Source organism: Pelophylax lessonae (genome assembly GCF_965119305.1).
Source record: "Pelophylax lessonae genome assembly, chromosome: 3".
In the NCBI taxonomy this organism is placed as follows: Eukaryota; Metazoa; Chordata; class Amphibia; order Anura; family Ranidae; genus Pelophylax; species Pelophylax lessonae.
Genome location: NC_138770.1, coordinates 28,090,054 through 28,108,034, shown reverse-complemented (window position 1 = coordinate 28,108,034; position 17,981 = coordinate 28,090,054). Strand labels below are relative to the sequence as shown.

Sequence of the window (17,981 nt, the reverse complement as noted above, 5' to 3'; positions counted from 1 at the left end):
CCAAACTAACACCGCTGTCCCCCGCTCCTCACCCCCCATCTAACACCGCTGTCCCCCGCTCCTCACCCCCCATCTAACCCCGCTGTCCCCCACTCCTCACCCTCGATCTAACTCCGCTTTCCCCCACTCCTCACCCTCCATCTAACACCGCTGTCCCCACTCCTCACCCCACATCTAACACCGCTGTCCCCCGCTCCTCACCCCCCCCAATCTATACCCACTCCTCACCCCCCATCTAACACCGCTGTCCCCCGCTCCTCACCCCCCCAATCTAACACCACTGTCCCCCACTCCTCACCCTCCATCTAACACCGCTGTCTCCCGCTCCTCACCCCCCCCCAATCTAACACTGCTGTCCCCCATTCCTCACCCCCATCTAACACCGCTGCCCTTACGCCTCCCCCATCTAACACCTCTGTCCCCCCCGCTCCTCACCCCCCATCTAACACTGCTGCCCTTACTCCTCCCCCATCTAACACCTCTGTCCCCCCCCACACCCTCCATCTAACATTGCTGTCCCCCCACTCCTCACCCTCCATCTAACACCGCTGTCCCCCGCTCCTCACCCCCCCAATCTAACACCGCTGTCCCCCATTCCTCACCCCCCATCTAACACCGCTGCCCTTACTCCTCCCCCATCTAACACCTCTGTCCCCCGCCCCACACTCTCTATCTAACACCGCTGTCCCCCACTCCTCACCCTCCATCTAACACCGCTGACCCCCGCTCCTCACCCCCATCTAACACCATTGTCCCCCGCTCCTTACCCCCATCTAATACCGCTATCCCCACTCTTCACCCTGCATCTAACACCGCTGTCCCCCATTCCTCACCCCCCCCCCAATCTAACACCGCTGTTCCCCATTCCTCACCCCCATCTAACACCGCTGTCCCCCGCTCCTCACCCCCCATCTAACACCGCTGCCCTTACTCCTCCCCATCTAACACCTCTGTCCCCCGCCCCACACCCTCCATCTAACACTGCTGTCCCCCACTCCTCACCCCTCATCTAACAGCGCTATCCCCTCCTCACCCCCATCTAACACTGTTGTCCCCCACTCCTCATTCCCTTATTAAACATTGCAGATCTCCACTCCTCACACCCCCAATTTGACGCTTCTGTCCCCGACTCTTTACCCAGACCCAATGCTGCCACCTTGCTTTCTCTTGCTTGTCACATGACATCACTCTTATCTCTATTAATAAAACACAGATCTGACCAGAGAGACGAGAAGGATTCTCAGAAGATTCTTAGAAGGACACAAGGATCTCTATGAGGACATCGTGATGGAGAATCAGCCGCCTCTCACATCACCGGGTAAGAGGAGACTTTATTGTAAAGGAGAGAGCAGAACGGAGGGTCCACCTAGATCCCCCATCATCTGATAAACACATAGAAACAATGTATTCAGTCAGTGTGTGTGTTTCCTACAGATGGATCCAGTAATGGGAACCCACCAGAGAGATGTCCCTGTCCTCTGTATTCCCAGGATTCCATACAGGAAGATCACACCATCCCCCACCATCATCAGGTAGGTGAAGATGGATGTCGAGATCGTAAAAGTGATCTGACTGTATGAAAATATATTCCACTTTTAGGCATAAGGTTATTTGTGCTCACATTTTAAAGAAACCGTTCCCTGCTATTTTGTTTGTTAGAATGAAAATCTGATAGATATAAAAGATGAGGTTAAAGAGGAAGAAGAGACGTATGTGAGGGGTGATCAGTAGTGTTGAGCGAACACGGACTGTATTATTCGTGTTCGTACCGAATAATTGGATTTTTTGTACCCGAACACGGACACGGACACTTTACTGTATGTTCGGGTAAAAATCCGTGTTCGGTCGTTTTATTTCCGGGTTTTGCATGCTTTGGCGCTCTTTTCATGGCGGGCTTTCAACAGCCAATCAACAATCGTTTAACTGGTGTGCCTTAAGCCATCCCAGCCATGCCTGCAAATGTCTCAGTAGCTGTGATTGGCCGTCTGAAGCATGTGACCAAGTCTTTATAAGTTCGAGGCAGCCGCAGCGGCGTCATTATGCTGCTTAGATTCAGGGACAGAGCACACATCAACGTGCTGGCTGCTGATTAGGGAAAGATAGGCAGGAAAAAACCATTTGTGTCCGGATAGAATTGAGGGACAGGTCGGAGTGTTTAGGCAGGGCGAGTTGTAGGCATTTTAGGGATAGAGTCTGCTGAATTATATAGGGTCAGTGTCTTCTACAAACTACAATCGATATTGCTGTGTGGGGGGTGGGGTCTGCACTCAATCCTGATCTACGATCTCTTCTCAATCCTGTTAGGGACAGAGTCTGCTGAATTTTAGGGAAACTGTGTTCTACAAACTACAATCGATATTGCTGTGTGGGGGGTGGGGTGAATCTGCACTCAATCCTGATCTACGATCTCTTCTCAATCCTGTTAGGGACAGAGTCTGCTGAATTTTAGGGAAACTGTGTTCTACAAACTACAATCGATATTGCTGTGTGGTGTGGGATTGGAGATAGGCAGGTGTCAGTGATCCACATCCATTTTTCTGTGTGTGAGCTGCAGTGAACACAATCTTTTTGGGCTGCAGTGAACACAATCTTTTTGGGCTGCAGTGAACACAATCTTTTTGGGCTGCAGTGAACACAATCTTTTTGGGCTGCAGTGAACACAATCTTTTTGGGCTGCAGTGAACACAATCTTTTTGGGGTGCAGTGAACAAAATCTTTTTGGGGTGCAGTGAACACAATCCTTTTTGGTGTGCAGTGAACACAATCTTTGTGGGGTGCAGTGAACAAAATCCTTTGTGGGGTGCAGTGAACACAATCTTTTTGGGGTGCAGTGAACAAAATCCTTTTTGGGGTGCAGTGAACAACATCCTTTTTGGGGTGCAGTGAACACAATCTTTTTGGGGTGCAGTGAACAAAATCCTTTGTGGGGTGCAGTGAACACAATCTTTTTGGGGTGCAGTGAACACAATCTTTTTGGGGTGGAGTGAACAACATCCTTTTTGGGGTGCAGTGAACAAAATCCTTTTTGGGGTGCAGTGAACAAAATCATTTTTGGGGTGCAGTGAACACAATCTTTTTGGGGTGCAGTGAACACAATCTTTGTGGGGTGCAGTGAACACAATCTTTTTGGGGTGGAGTGAACAACATCCTTTTTGGGGTGCAGTGAACAACATCCTTTTTGGGGTGCAGTGAACACAATCTTTTTGGGGTGCAGTGAACACAATCTTTGTGGGGTACAGTGAACAGAATCTTTGTGGGGTGCAGTGAACACAATCTTTGGGGGGTACAGTGAACACAATCTTTGTGAGGTGCAGTGAACACAATCTTTGTGGGGTGCAGTGAACACAATCATTGTGGGGTGCAGTGAACTCAATCTTTGTGGGGTACAGTGAACACAATCTCATACTGAAGGTTTGAGGGTGCTGCCTGTTCCATACTCCCCCTACTCCTCATCTAGCCTTTTAGGGGTACAAACAATAGTAATTGGGGCCTAGTGTGGTTGTGTACGTGTGATATACATACACTTTTTTGGGATCATATTTTCTATTCCGCTATTTAATCAAAAACCTTTGGGGATCAGTTAAATTGGGGGATAGTCTGTCTTGGTACGTGTGAGAGAGATCCACCTTTCCAAGTTGTTGGGGTTCATCTCATACTTCTGAAGGTTTGAGGGTGCTGCCTGTTCCATACTCCCCCTACTCCTAGCCTTTTAGGGGTACAAACAATAGTAATTGGGGCCTAGTGTGGTTGTGTACGTGTGATATACATACACTTTTTTGGGATCATATTTTCTATTCCGCTATTTAATCAAAAACCTCTGGGGATCAGTTAAATTGGGGGATAGTCTGTGTTGGTACGTGTGAGAGAGATCCACCTTTCCAAGTTGTTGGGGTTCATCTCATACTTCTGAAGGTTTGAGGGTGCTGCCTGTTCCATACTCCCCCTACTCCTAGCCTTTTAGGGGTACAAACAATAGTAATTGGGGCCTAGTGTGGTTGTGTACGTGTGATATACATACACTTTTTTGGGATCATATTTTCTATTCCGCTATTTAATCAAAAACCTTTGGGGATCAGTTAAATTGGGGGATAGTCTGTGTTGGTACGTGTGAGAGAGATCCACCTTTCCAAGTTGTTGGGGTTCATCTCATACTTCTGAAGGTTTGAGGGTGCTGCCTGTTCCATACTCCCCCTACTCCTAGCCTTTTAGGGGTACAAACAATAGTAATTGGGGCCTAGTGTGGTTGTGTACGTGTGATATACATACACTTTTTTGGGATCATATTTTCTATTCCGCTATTTAATCAAAAACCTCTGGGGATCAGTTAAATTGGGGGATAGTCTGTGTTGGTACGTGTGAGTGAGATCCACCTTTCCAAGTTGTTGGGGTTCATCTCATACTTCTGAAGGTTTGAGGGTGCTGCCTGTTCCATACTCCCCCTACTCCTAGCCTTTTAGGGGTACAAACAATAGTAATTGGGGCCTAGTGTGGTTGTGTACGTGTGATATACATACACTTTTTTGGGATCATATTTTCTATTCCGCTATTTAATCAAAAACCTTTGGGGATCAGTTAAATTGGGGGATAGTCTGTGTTGGTACGTGTGAGAGAGATCCACCTTTCCAAGTTGTTGGGGTTCATCTCATACTTCTGAAGGTTTGAGGGTGCTGCCTGTTCCATACTCCCCCTACTCCTCATCTAGCCTTTTAGGGGTACAAACAATAGTAATTGGGGCCTAGTGTGGTTGTGTACGTGTGATATACATACACTTTTTTTGGATCATATTTCCTATTCCGCTATTCAATAAAAACCTTTGAGGATCAATTGAATTGCGGGATAGTCTGTGTCGGTACGTGTGAGAGAGATCCACCTTTCCAAGTTGTTGGGGTTCATCTCATACTTCTGAAGGTTTGAGGGTGCTGCCTGTTCCATACCCCCCCTACTCCTCAACTAGCCTTTTAGGGGTACAAACAATAGTAATTGGGGCCTAGTGTGGTTGTGTACGTGCGAGATACATACACTTTTTTTGATCATATTTCCTATTCCGCTATTCAATAAAAACCTTTGAGGATCAATTGAATTGCGGGATAGTCTGTGTCGGTACGTGTGAGAGAGATCCACCTTTCCAAGTTGTTGGGGTTCATCTCATACTTCTGAAGGTTTGAGGGTGCTGCCTGTTCCATACCCCCCCTACTCCTCATCTAGCCTTTTAGGGGTACAAACAATAGTAATTGGGGCCTAGTGTGGTTGTGTACGTGCGAGATACATACACTTTTTTTGATCATATTTCCTATTCCGCTATTCAATAAAAACCTTTGAGGATCAATTGAATTGCGGGATAGTCTGTGTCGGTACGTGTGAGAGAGATCCACCTTTCCAAGTTGTTGGGGTTCATCTCATACTTCTGAAGGTTTGAGGGTGCTGCCTGTTCCATACCCCCCCTACTCCTCATCTAGCCTTTTAGGGGTACAAACAATAGTAATTGGGGCCTAGTGTGCCCCCTTCAACTTCTGGGTCTCCAAATTGGGCACATGGCCTGAGCTTGCCCTTTACGCTTTGGAGGTGCTGGCGTGCCCTGCAGCCAGTGTATTATCTGAACGGGTATTTAGCACGGCTGGGGGCGTTATAACAGACAAGCGCAGCCGCCTGTCCAGAGACAATGTGGACAAGCTCACGTTCATTAAAATGAACCAGGCATGGATCCCACGGGACTTTTCCGTACCTTATGCAGAATAGCAATGGATACCGACCTTACCCACCCATTGTTCCATTTTTGCTCTTTCTCACTCTTTTGGGGTGTACCCTCATTTAAAATTTTTGAAAAGAAGCAGTGTTGGCTACCTCGCCCTCCTCCTCAGGGCCAGAGAAATGATTAAGGCCCCTACCTTTTATATAGGCCCCGGGTTGGCCATATTCACTGTTACCGCTCTTCTGTCACTTGTAAACACAGAAGTCTGGCTTCTATGCTCGCTTCCCCAGGCAGCACCCTCAGAACCTCCCCACACAGCGTGAAGGCCGGACAAGGAGGGACAATTGGCGATGCATGGATGTGTTTATGGGCTTCAGAGACAGCATCCCATGTTGAATTAGGCATGCATGGCTGCACCCTTCCTCCTCTGGGTGCATGGCAAGGCACGGCCCTTAAGGCCCTTCAAAATCCTCAGCACCAAGCCCATGATGCTGTTAATCCGGCCCTGGTCCTCCTCCACCGCCGCTTCCACCTACACCGCCCATAGGTGTGCGCAGCCTATTGCATTAAGGTGTGCACCCCAAAGTTGAAATACACATGCATGTGTTTGCCAGCAGGGAGAGTAATGTATCGGGGCCATGTACCTGTAGGCAAGGAGAAATAGAGCAGAGCAGGTCCCAGGGAGATCTTTCCCATCTCCTCACTGGCAATGCTATGTGCCCTAGGTGATTAGGGTGTGCCCAGGCACACCCAGCACACCCTGTGCGCACGCCTATGTCACCGCCACATCCACCACCACCTCAACCTCCCTCCTACTCCATATGGGCCTCGTCCTTCAGAGATGAAGAAGAACATTGTTTTATTTTTCTGTTTTTTTTTTGTTGTTTTAAGTTATTTCCCTATCCACATTTGTTTGCAGAGCACTTGCCATGCTCTTAATTACGTTTTGCTGCCATTTGCAGCACTCTAGCCCTTTCCTTTGGTGTTTTAGAGCCATTTTAGTGCCTTAAAGTTCGGGTCCCCATTGACTTCAATGGGGTTCGGTGTCCGGGAAAAGTTCGGTAAAAGTCCGGGACACGGACCCGGACTTTTTTTTAAAGTTCGGCCGAACCCGTCGAACACGGACATCTAGGTGTTCGCTGAACCCTAGTGAGCAGCAGTTCAGGGAAGAGGTTGGGATGATTGTCAAAGTTAAAGAGGAGGAATCTTCTCCAGACATCAGCACAGGTGAGTGATGGCCACTAAATACAAAAACTGTTTGGGTATATGGATTGATGTTTGAGGATCTGTAGATCCACTTCTACAAGGACGTCATGATGGAGAATCAACCGCTCCTCACATCACCGGGTAAGAGGAGACTTTATTGTAAAGGAGAGAGCAGTACGGAGGGTCCACCTAGATCCCCCATTATCTGATAAACACATAGAAACAATGTATTCAGTCAGTGTGTGTGTTTCCTACAGATGGATCCAGTAATGGGAACCCACCAGAGAGATGTCCCCGTCCTCTGTATTCCCGAGATTACACACAGGTCATCGTTAAAGAAGAGATAAAAGAGGAGGATGATGAGGATTTTGTAATGGAGGAAGCAGAGTTTCCAAAAGGTCACAGAAAGCAGTACCAGGACACCATGGTGGAGTCATCCAGTTACAGAAACCCACCAGAGAGATGTCCCCGTCCTCTGTATTCCCGGGATTCCACACAGGAAGATCACACCATCCATCACCATCATCAGGTAGATGAGAATGTAGGAAAGTGATCCCAAGCCCTAAGAGATACCATTCTTTTATTATTATTTTTTTGTATTTAATATTATTTCTGCCATTTTGTTTGTTTAGGATGAAGGTCTGATAAATGTACAAATTGGGGTTATAAAGGAAAAGACGTATGTGAGGGGTGATCAGCATTTTACAGAGGAGGTTGGGATGATGGACGCAGTTAAAGAGGAAGAAACATCTCCAGATATCAGCTCAGGTAATTATGCAAGAATGGGTTAAAGCTTACTTAGTGATGTTTGGTTGGGTGGTATCATTGATCTGGTTAGTTGTCATAGTTTGGTGTTGTGATTGCACCCAGTTCCACCACAGATCTCTTTTAAACTTTAAAATGCTCGACCAACATACACTGCTCTAAAGAATGAAAGGGACACTTTGAAAATACATCAGATGTCAATGGGGAAAAATATCATGCTGGATATTTATACTGGTATGGACTGGGTAATGTGTTAGGATCTATACTGGTATGGACTGGGTAATGTGTTAGCATCTATACTGGTATGGACTGGGTAATGTGTTAGGATCTATACTGGTATGGATTGGGTAATATGTTATGATCTATACTGGTATGGACTGGGTAATGCATTAGGATCTATACTGGTATGGACTGGGTAATGTGTTAGGATTTATACTGGTATGGACTGGGTAATGTGTTAGGAAGGAAAGGATGCCACATACTTTCATGGAAATGAAAATTATCACCCTACAGAGGGCTGAACTCAAAGACACCCCGAAAATCAAAGTGAAAAAATGATGCAGCAGGCGAGTCCATTTTGGTGAAATGTCATTGCAGGACCTCAGAATGGTCCTCAGTAGTGTGTATGGCCCCCACGTGCTTGTATGCATGCCTGACAACGTCGGGACATTCTCCTAATGAGACGACGGATGGTGTCCTGGGGTATTTCCTCCCAGATCTGGACCAGGGCATCACTGAGCTCCTGAACAGCCTGAGGTGCAACCTGGCGGCATTGGATGGACTGAAACAGAATGTCCCAGAGGTGTTCTATTGGATTCAGGTCAGGCGAGTGTGGGGGCCATTCAATGGTGTCAATTCCTTCATCCTCCAAGAACTGGCTGCATACTCTTGCCACATGATGCCAGGCATTGTGGTGCACCAGGGGGAATCCAGGACCCACTGCACCAGCATAGGGTCTGACAATGGGTCCAAGGATTTCATCCCGATACCTAATGGCAGTCAAGGGTGTCATTGTCTAGCCTGTAGAGGTCTGTGTCTCCCTCCATGGATACGCCTCCCCAGACCATCACTGACCCACCACCCAACCGGTCATGCTGAACGATGTTACAGGCAGCATAATGTTCTCACACGTCTGTCACATGTGCTCAGGGTGAACCTGCTCTCATCTGTGAAAAGCACAGGGTGCCAGTGGTGGAGCTGCCAATTCTGGTGTTCAACGGCAAATGCCAATCAAGCTCCACAGTGCCGGGCAGTAAGCACAGGGCCCACTAGAAGACGTCGGGCCCTCAGGCCACCCTCATGAAGTCTGTTTCTGATTGTTTGGTCAGAGACATTCACACCAGTGGCCTGCCCTGCTGGAGGTCATTTTGTAGGGCTCTGGCAGTCCTCATCCTGTTCCTTCTTGCACAAAGGAGCAGATACTGGTCCTGCTGATGGGTTAACCTCTTGCCGACCACCGCACGACTATTTACGACGGCAGTCAGCCCCGGCCAGGCAGAGTAACGTAGGCAGAGCACTTCCCGCCGGTCCTGTGCGTGCTCCCGCACCCCGCCGCTGCCGCTGATGGCTGGATTGGGTTCAGAACCGATCAGTCATCTGGTCCAGGCCAATCATTTTTGGCCTGGACCTGTAGATCGGTTCTGCCCAATCAGAATCCATGCTGAGCCTGTGAAATGAGCTGAGGCTCAGAAAAGATGTGCCCTCTTCTCCCATGATCCTTTTTGGATTCATCTGGAGAGGAGAGCACATCTAACTGTAAGTAACTGCGCAAGCACACACTTGTACACTTAGATAGGCACATTTAACCCCTGATCACCTCCCCAGTTAACCCCTACACCCCCTGTCACAACACACACTGTATATAGCATATAGCATTTTACTATATACCTGTATAAGTGTGATTTGTGAACAGGTGTAGCGCTTGCGACCCCCCCCCCCTTTTTCACTTAAAATACCCGCCACCCCCCCAATAAAGATTTAACCCCCTGATCCCCCCAGTTAACCCCCCCCCCCCGTCACATTGCACACTAATACAAAGGTAATATACTGTGTTTTTGTATTAGTGTGTTTGTGACCTGAATTATCGCTAGCGACTTAGTTTCTGTCCCAAAGGAGGTTTAGGGTCCCCGCCACCCCCCCAATAAAGATTTAACCCCCTGATCACCCCTACACCCTGTCACAACACACACTGTATACAGTATATAGCATTTTCTATATACCCGTATAAGTGTGACTTGTGACCAGGTTTAGCGCTTGCCACCGTTCCTTTTATCCTTAGGATACCCGCCAGCCCCTTCCAATAAAGATTTAAACCCCTGATCCCCCCCTGATCACATCCAGTTAACCCCTTCCCCCTGTCACATTGCACACTAATACACACATAATATAGTGTTTTTACTGTATTTTGTATTAGTGTGATTGTGACTTGAGTTTGCGCTAGCGAGTTAGTTTCTATCCCAAAGGAGGTTTAGGGTCCCCGCCACCCCCCCCCCAATAAAGATTTAACCCCCTGATCCCCCCCTGATCACCCCCAGTTAACCCCTTCCGTGCCCTGTCACAGTGTCACTTTTATAGTGTACAGTTTTTTTTTCTGATCACTATTATTAGTGACACAGGTGACATTAGCTAGTGTTAGTGGCAGTCTAAAAAAGCGCAGATCCCCGGCGCATAGTTAGAAATAACCCCTTGATTAACACACACACACACACACACACACACACACACACACACACTTCCATTACTAGTATAGTGTTTGAACAGATCAATATCTGATCAGAACTATACTAGCGCCCCCATAGTTTAGGGTTCCCAAAACGCGGTGTTTGCACGATCAGCACTGATTCCGGCCAGCACCTGCGTTTAACCCTTTCACCCAGGCAAGTGTAGTAATCAATAGATTACTGTCACTTACAAAAAAACACAACACACAAAATCGCTGTGTTAGCAGAGTCAGGCCTGATCCCTGCTAGCATTAGCAGTTTTTTTGGTAGCGCTTGAAATAGTCCTTGACAACCAGGTGCTTTTATTACCTGTGAGTCACACTACTGTACCGGTAAATTTAGTTACCAAAATGACCAAACATTGGTACAGTGGTGAAGAGGTATATAGTATATAGGCCATGTCAGATGATAGCGATGGGGAAGCTACACTGGCAGAATAGGGGCAGTATACGAACCTGATGACAGCAGCGGCTCCCTGACAGATAGCTCCGACGACAGATGGGTCCCTGTTAGACCCAGGCGTACCCGACCCCATTCTGGAGTTGTTGAGATGCAGGAATCGCAGGGTGCTCGTATGGAGCAGAGTGTGGTTACTAGTGCCGCTCATACTTCTGGTGACCTGGCAAGCGCCAGCGGCCTAGTACACCCTGGACCTAGCACAACCAGCACTGCAGTAACACTTGGTGACATGCAGTCGAAGCTGGTGCGGTGGCTAGCACGAGTAGTGGCCCGCAGCCACCGTGTATTCGAATACAGGCCCGTAGAGCCCATAGTGCCCTCCCTGATGCGCTGGCATATCCCAATTGGAAACCCACTGATTCTACAGCGCCAGTACTTCCCCCATTCACTGCCCAACCTGGAATCCACGTGGAGACAGCTGGTTTTACGCCCCTGAACTTTATTGAGCTGTTCTTCACGGAAGATCTTTTCAGATCTATTGTGGATCAATCAAATTTATATGCACAACAATTTATCGCCGCCAACCCAAATTCCCCCCTTGCCAGACCATTCGGCTGGAAATCAATAACGATTTCCGAATTTAAAATCTTTCTGGGCCTTTCCCTGAACATGGGCATAACCAAACAGAGTGAATTGCGGCTATATTGGTCCACTAGCCCACTTCACCATATGCGCATGTACTCTGCCTCCATGTCCAAGGCGAGATACGAGCAAATTCTGCGATTTATGCATTTCAGCAACAATGAAATCTGTCGTCCTCGGGGAGACCCTGAATACGATCGGCTCCACAAAATTCGGCCCCTCATAGACCACTTCAATCAGTGGTTTGCAGCCTTGTTTACCCCCGAACAAGTTGTCTGCGTTGACGAGTCCCTGATTAAATTTACTGGCCGCCTTGCTATGAAACAGTACCTCCCCAGCGTGCCAAGTACGGGGTCAAGCTGTATAAACTGTGTGACAGGGCCACAGGCTATACAGTTACTTTCTGGGTCTATGAGGGAAAAGAAAGCATTGTGGAGCCCCCAAACTGCCCAGACTACATAGGGAGCAGCGGCAAGATAGTTTGGGACTTGGTGTCATCCTTATCCGGAAAGGGGTATCATTTGTACGTGGACAACCTTTACACAAGCATGTCACTATTTAGTCACCTGCTCGAATTACAAATTGGCGCATGTGGCACCGTGCGACCCAATCGCCGGGGCTTCCCCCAACGGCTTGTAAATTCCCGCCTTAGTCGGGGGGCGAGAGCCTGCTTGAAAACTGACAAATTGCTTGCGGTGAAGTGGAGGGATACACGGGATGTTTATGTTCTGTCCTCCCTTCACGCAGACACGACAATCCAAATTCCTGCGGCAACTGGCGTTATGGAGAAACCCCTCTGTGTCCACGAATATAACCTTAATATGGGAGGGGTTGACCTTAACGACCAGCTTTTGGCGCCGTATTTAGTTGCCCGTAAAGCCAGACGCTGGTACAAAAAAGTGTCTGTTTACCTTTACCAATTGGCTATGCTGAACACCTTTGTCCTATACAGAGCGTCAGGACAAACTGGATCCTTCCGGGAATTCCAGGAAGTGATCATCCTTGCCTACCTGTACCCAGGAGGCATGCCTGCCCAACTTCCCCTTTCAGATGCAGTGAGCCGGCTGCATGAGAGACATTTTCCTTATGTCCTCCCGAGTACCCCTATCCAAAGACACCCCCAAAGAAGATGTCGTGTCTGTAGCAGGTGCGGATTTAGGCGTGACACCCGCTATTATTGTCCCAAATGTCCTGACCAACCTGGTCTCTGCATCGGGGAATGTTTTGAGCGCTACCATACACTAGTGGAGTATTAGTGTAGGGTACAGCATGACACAGTGTAGGGCACACAAACACAGGGTCTCGAAAGATGTTGGATGTCCATCGACATTTTGAGAGACCCAAGCTGGAAAATCGCAGTCCCAAATCGAGAAACAACAGTTAGAAAGAAAAATAAAAGAATCCAAAAACAGTTGTGTCAGTCATTTTATATGTTCTTCTACTCTTCCTGCTGTACTTTTACTGTACTTTGTTTGTTTTTCATTCTTTTGTGACCTGTTTTTCTTGCAGGTACTCGTCGGCTGCCACATTGATTTTATATATTCTGACACAAACAGCGTTTGCGCTCAGCATATATGGATACCTTGGCTGGCCGCAGCTGTGGTGATTTTCTGATTTCAGCATTGCAGTTAAAATCCTATTTTGGTATACATGGATAGTGTTGTGTATACCCATCATTAAATTCAGTGGGTGGTTAATGATGAGTAATACTACACATTAATCCTGTGCTGATTTCTGATAGGTTCTCTTTTTTTTTGTTCAGCCCACAGGCTGCATGAAAAAAAAAAACCTATATGCCAAACAAGGACCAGCAATGTACTGGTACGTTGCTGGACTTTGAGTGGTTATACCAGGATGATGCCTGCAGATTTAGGCATCATCTCGGTATCGTTTTTTACAGCCAGCGGTCGGCTTACATGTAAAAGCAATCCTAGCGGATAATTGGCCGCTAGACTGCTTTTACATGCAGTGGGAGGGGACACCCCACCCCCCACCGCCGCCTTCCGCCGCCTTCCGTGGTTTTTCTCGGGCTCTCCTGTCCCACCGGTTAACCCGAGAGTGCAGCCGGTGGTTCAATTATCTAACCATAGAGCTGATTGGAGATGAGAATGGCTCCAATCATCTCTATGGCCTAAGATGCCGGAGGCTACGAGCATTTTATGACTTCTGTTTCGCCAGAAATAAACAGGGCCATTGGGAAATTGGGAAAGTATTTTATCACACCAATTTTGGCGTGGTCAGTTGCGTTAAGGTCAGAGGAGAGATCTAGAGTCTAAAAGACCCCAATTTTTTTTAAAAAGAGTACCTGTCACTACAGATTGCTATCATAGGGGATATTTAAATTCACTGTGATAACAATAAAAATGATTTAAAAAAAATAAATGAAAGGAAAAGTGTCAAAATAACTTAAAAAAAAAAAAAAAAAAAAATCAAGCCCCCCCCCCGTCCCCCCGTGCTTGCGCGCAATGGTGCACACAAGCGTTGGTCTAGTATCATATGTGAACCACAATTGCAGCATGCATGTGAGGTATCGCCGCGAATGCCAGGTCGAGTGCAGTAATTCTTGCAGTAGACCTCCTCTGCAAGTCTAAAGTGGTAAGCTGTAAAGACTTTTAAAGACTTTTAAAGGCTTTTAAAAATGTACGTACATTGTTGCCGCTGCACAGGCGTGCGCAATTTTTAAAGCATGTCATGTTTGGTATCTATGTACTCAGCATAAGATCATCTTTTAAATTTTACCAAACAAATTGGAATTATATAGTGTATTTGTGCAATAAATTTAAAAATAAATGTATTTTCTTCGCAGAAATTGCGTTTGGAAAATCTGTGCGCAAATACTGTGTGACAAAAAAATTTGCAACATCCACCATTTTATTCTATAGGGCCTCTCCTTATAATATTTGGGGGTTCAAAGTAATATTCTAGTTAAAAAAAATATATTTTTTCATGTAGTAGACACTCAAAGCTATTTTCTTATAGGCATAGTGAGTCCATGGAGTATTTTATATTTTGCCCTAAGTTTTGGGAAGATGACAATTTGTTTTTTTTTTTTTTTACAGAAAGTTGTCACTAAATGATATATTGCTCACACATGCCATGGGAATATGTGAAATGGCACCCCAAAATACATTCTGTTGCTTCTCCTGAGTACAGGGATACCCCATGTGTGAGACTTTTTGGGAGCCTAGCTGTGTACGTGACCCCGAAAACCAATCCCCATCTTACGGTTTTCTAATGGCGTAAATTGCTGATTTTACCTCTGCGCTACCTGTCACAGTTTCAGAGGCCCTGAAATTTCAAGATAGCACAAACCCCCCCCCCCCCCCCCAAATGACCCCATTTTGCAAAGTAGACACTCCAAACTGAGAGGCATGATAAGTTCATGGAATAAAAATCAGAAAACGTGCTGCGCCAGAAGTGCACAAAAATAATCAGTGATTACATGAACCAACAAGTGTTATCAACAAAATATGGTGTCCATCATATGTGCTCTGATGAAACATAAATGTTCATATAAAGTGCTCCAAAGTAATGATTAGTATATCCAGGTGATAACAGGACAGCCTCAATCCCTTGTGAATCAAGCAGGAACCACCAGTGTGTGAACTCCCTCCACCAGTAAGATTGGCCTCTCACCTTGATACCAGACCCAAACGGGCCAGCATGAGCATATCAGGGGATAAACAGACTATCACAGGTAACCTCTCCACCCCTACCGAAGAAGCCAAACGGAGCCCACGCTCCAGGCGTAACGCGTATAGGGAGGCGGAGCCTGCGTGCCTGACGCCGATCGCTCGGGTGCTACTCTCCAACACTGAATGCCATAATAGCAGGCACGGCTGAGTGCCCAACAAATGTGAGTTACCCCTTTATGCTCAATAAAAGCTCATTATTTACATTCAGAGAGCACTAGATCTTTGCTTTATCTTTATTTTATGTCCTGGCGACCCCCGGAGGTGAAGGCTGGAGAGGTTACCTGTGATAGTCTGTTTATCCCCTGATATGCTCATGCTGGCCCGTTTGGGTCTGGTATCAAGGTGAGAGGCCAATCTTACTGGTGGAGGGAGTTCACACACTGGTGGTTCCTGCTTGATTCACAAGGGATTGAGGCTGTCCTGTTATCACCTGGATATACTAATCATTACTTTGGAGCACTTTATATGAACATTTATGTTTCATCAGAGCACATATGATGGACACCATATTTTGTTGATAACACTTGTTGGTTCATGTAATCACTGATTATTTTTGTGCACTTCTGGCGCAGCACGTTTTCTGATTTTTATGTTTTTGTTGTGAGGTGTGGACACAATTTGTGTATGCAGCCGGATTTAGATATTGATTTATTCTAGCACATTTTATACACATTTGAATTTCACTTAGTCTTGCGCTGATAGTTTTTTCACTAAGTTCATGGAATAGTTTATATTTTGCCACAAGTTTCGGGAAAATTTTTTGTTCTGAGTACAGGGATACCCCATGTGTGAGACTTTTTGCCAGTCTAGCCGCGTACAGGACCCGGAAAACCAATCCGCACCTTCTGGCTTTCTAAAGGCGTAAATTGTTGATCTCACTCCTTACTACCTATCACACTTTTGAAGTCCATGAAATGCCAAGATGGCACAACCCCCCCCCCCCCCCCCCCAAATTACCCCATTTTGCAAAAAAAAGAAGAGGAGGGAAATTATTTCCCACTTATCTACAGATTTGGAGGAAGAAATTTATTTTCATTTTTTTTGCCACTGCATTTTATTTGATTTTTTTATTTGTTTTTGTGTTTAGCGAAAGAAACTTTCTGAATGTAAGCTGCCATTGGCTGAATGTTTCTGTGAATATTTATACACCATTCTTTACACTACATGATTGTACCGATTTATTATTTATTTTATATCACATTTTATATTTGATGATCTGATTGGAGGACAGACTTTTACATGGTGATAATAATGTGATAACATCCTCCAACTTTGGAATCTTATACAGAAAGTGATAATGAGGGAGGAGTCAGTAACCCAATGATGGTGATCTTCAGGATCAGTCCAGTCTTCATCTTGGTTGTTCTCCCCCCATCCTCACTCTCTGACCTCTGGTGGGGCTCAGCCCCGCTGTTTTTCATGACTAAATCATGGAGTAAATAAGGAAGTGCGGGACATCTTGTGTTAGGAAGATGGCAATGAGTGATAGAGGGGGAGGGGTCACTCGTCCTATAATCCCCTCATCACTGTCACTCCTATAAAAGGCAGTTCTCGTTGTTTCCTCACTCTCTGACTAAGGTCCATGAATAAAGAAATTAACTGGTAGGAGATCAGAGGACCCATTTACTAGTTACCTTGAGGGGGGAATTGTAAGAGCCTCAGAGACAAAGCTGTCTGATGTGGGCGGAGTCCTGATTTAGGGAAACCAATCAGCTCATGTCTAGTAATAATCTTTGTATTTCTATTTTAGTAGATGGACGGGAGATGAGGAAAACCTCAGAGGATTGTCTCACTTTGTCTACAGACTGTAAAGTAGAAGATGAGGGCATCACACAGTATAGTCCAGGAGAAAACCCGGCCACCTCAAATGTCCATCCGGCACCACACAGTGTAGATAGAACATCGTATTCCTCTTATCCTGAGGAACCTCAGACTGTGAGGGACAGTGCCGGAACATCGTATTCTTATCCTGAGGAACCTCAGACTGTGAGGGACAGTGCCGGACCATCGTATTCCTTTTATCCTGAGGAACCTCAGACTGTGAGGGACAGTGCCGGACCATCGTATTCCTCTTATCCTGAGGAACCTCAGACTGTGAGGGACAGTGCCGGACCATCGCATTCCTCTTATCCTGAGGAACCACAGACTGTGAGGGACAGTGACGGACCATCGTTTTCCACTTATCCTGAGGAACCTCAGACTGTGAGGGACGGTGCTGTCCTTCCAACAGATAAGAGGTTCTCATGTACTGAGTGCGGTAAGAGTTTTCGTTTGCAATCCAATCTTAATGTGCATAAAAGATCTCACACGGGTGAGAAGCCGTATTCCTGTCCTATGTGTGGGAAATGTTTTTCAGTGAAGTCCAGTCTTTCCAAGCATCAGAGATTTCACACTGGTGAGAAGCCATATTCCTGTCCTGAGTGTGGGAAATGTTTTTCAGATAAGTCTGATCTTTCCAGACATCAGAGATCTCACACGAGGGAGAAGCCATATTCCTGTCCTGAGTGTGGGAAATGTTTTGCACAGAAGTCCAATCTTTACACACATCAGAGATTGCACACGGGGGAAAAGCCATATTATTGTTCTAAATGCGGGAAATGTTTTTCACTCAAGGCATATCTTTCCACACATCAGAGATTGCACACTGGTGAGAAGCCATATTCCTGTTCTGAGTGTGGGAAATGTTTTTCTCACAAGTCCGAGCTTTCCAAACATCAGAGATTGCACACGGGTGAGAAGCCGTACTCCTGTCCTGAGTGCGGGAATTGTTTTGCACATAAGTCTAGTCTTAAGAATCATCAGAGATCACACACTGGTGAGAAGCTGTATTCCTGTCCTGAGTGCGGGAAATGTTTTGTAAAGAAA

The 17,981-nt window shown here is 46.4% G+C and overlaps 2 protein-coding genes across 2 annotated transcripts in view; one reads left to right on the top strand and one right to left on the bottom strand.

Moving 5' to 3' along the window:
- Window positions 1–17,981, bottom strand: part of LOC309550263 (uncharacterized protein) — a gene marked incomplete at both ends in the record, with an annotated part of 667,886 nt that overhangs the window by 364,077 nt on the left and 285,828 nt on the right.
- The window catches only part of LOC309549852 (uncharacterized protein), a gene marked incomplete at its 3' end in the record, with an annotated part of 118,871 nt that overhangs the window by 42,339 nt on the left and 58,551 nt on the right, over window positions 1–17,981 (top strand). The window contains exons 6-7 of the mRNA XM_082250349.1: window positions 7,332–7,418; window positions 7,528–7,534. Of these exons, the coding sequence (XP_082106475.1) occupies window positions 7,332–7,418; window positions 7,528–7,534 (94 nt within the window). The remainder of the gene's footprint in view (window positions 1–7,331; window positions 7,419–7,527; window positions 7,535–17,981) is intronic.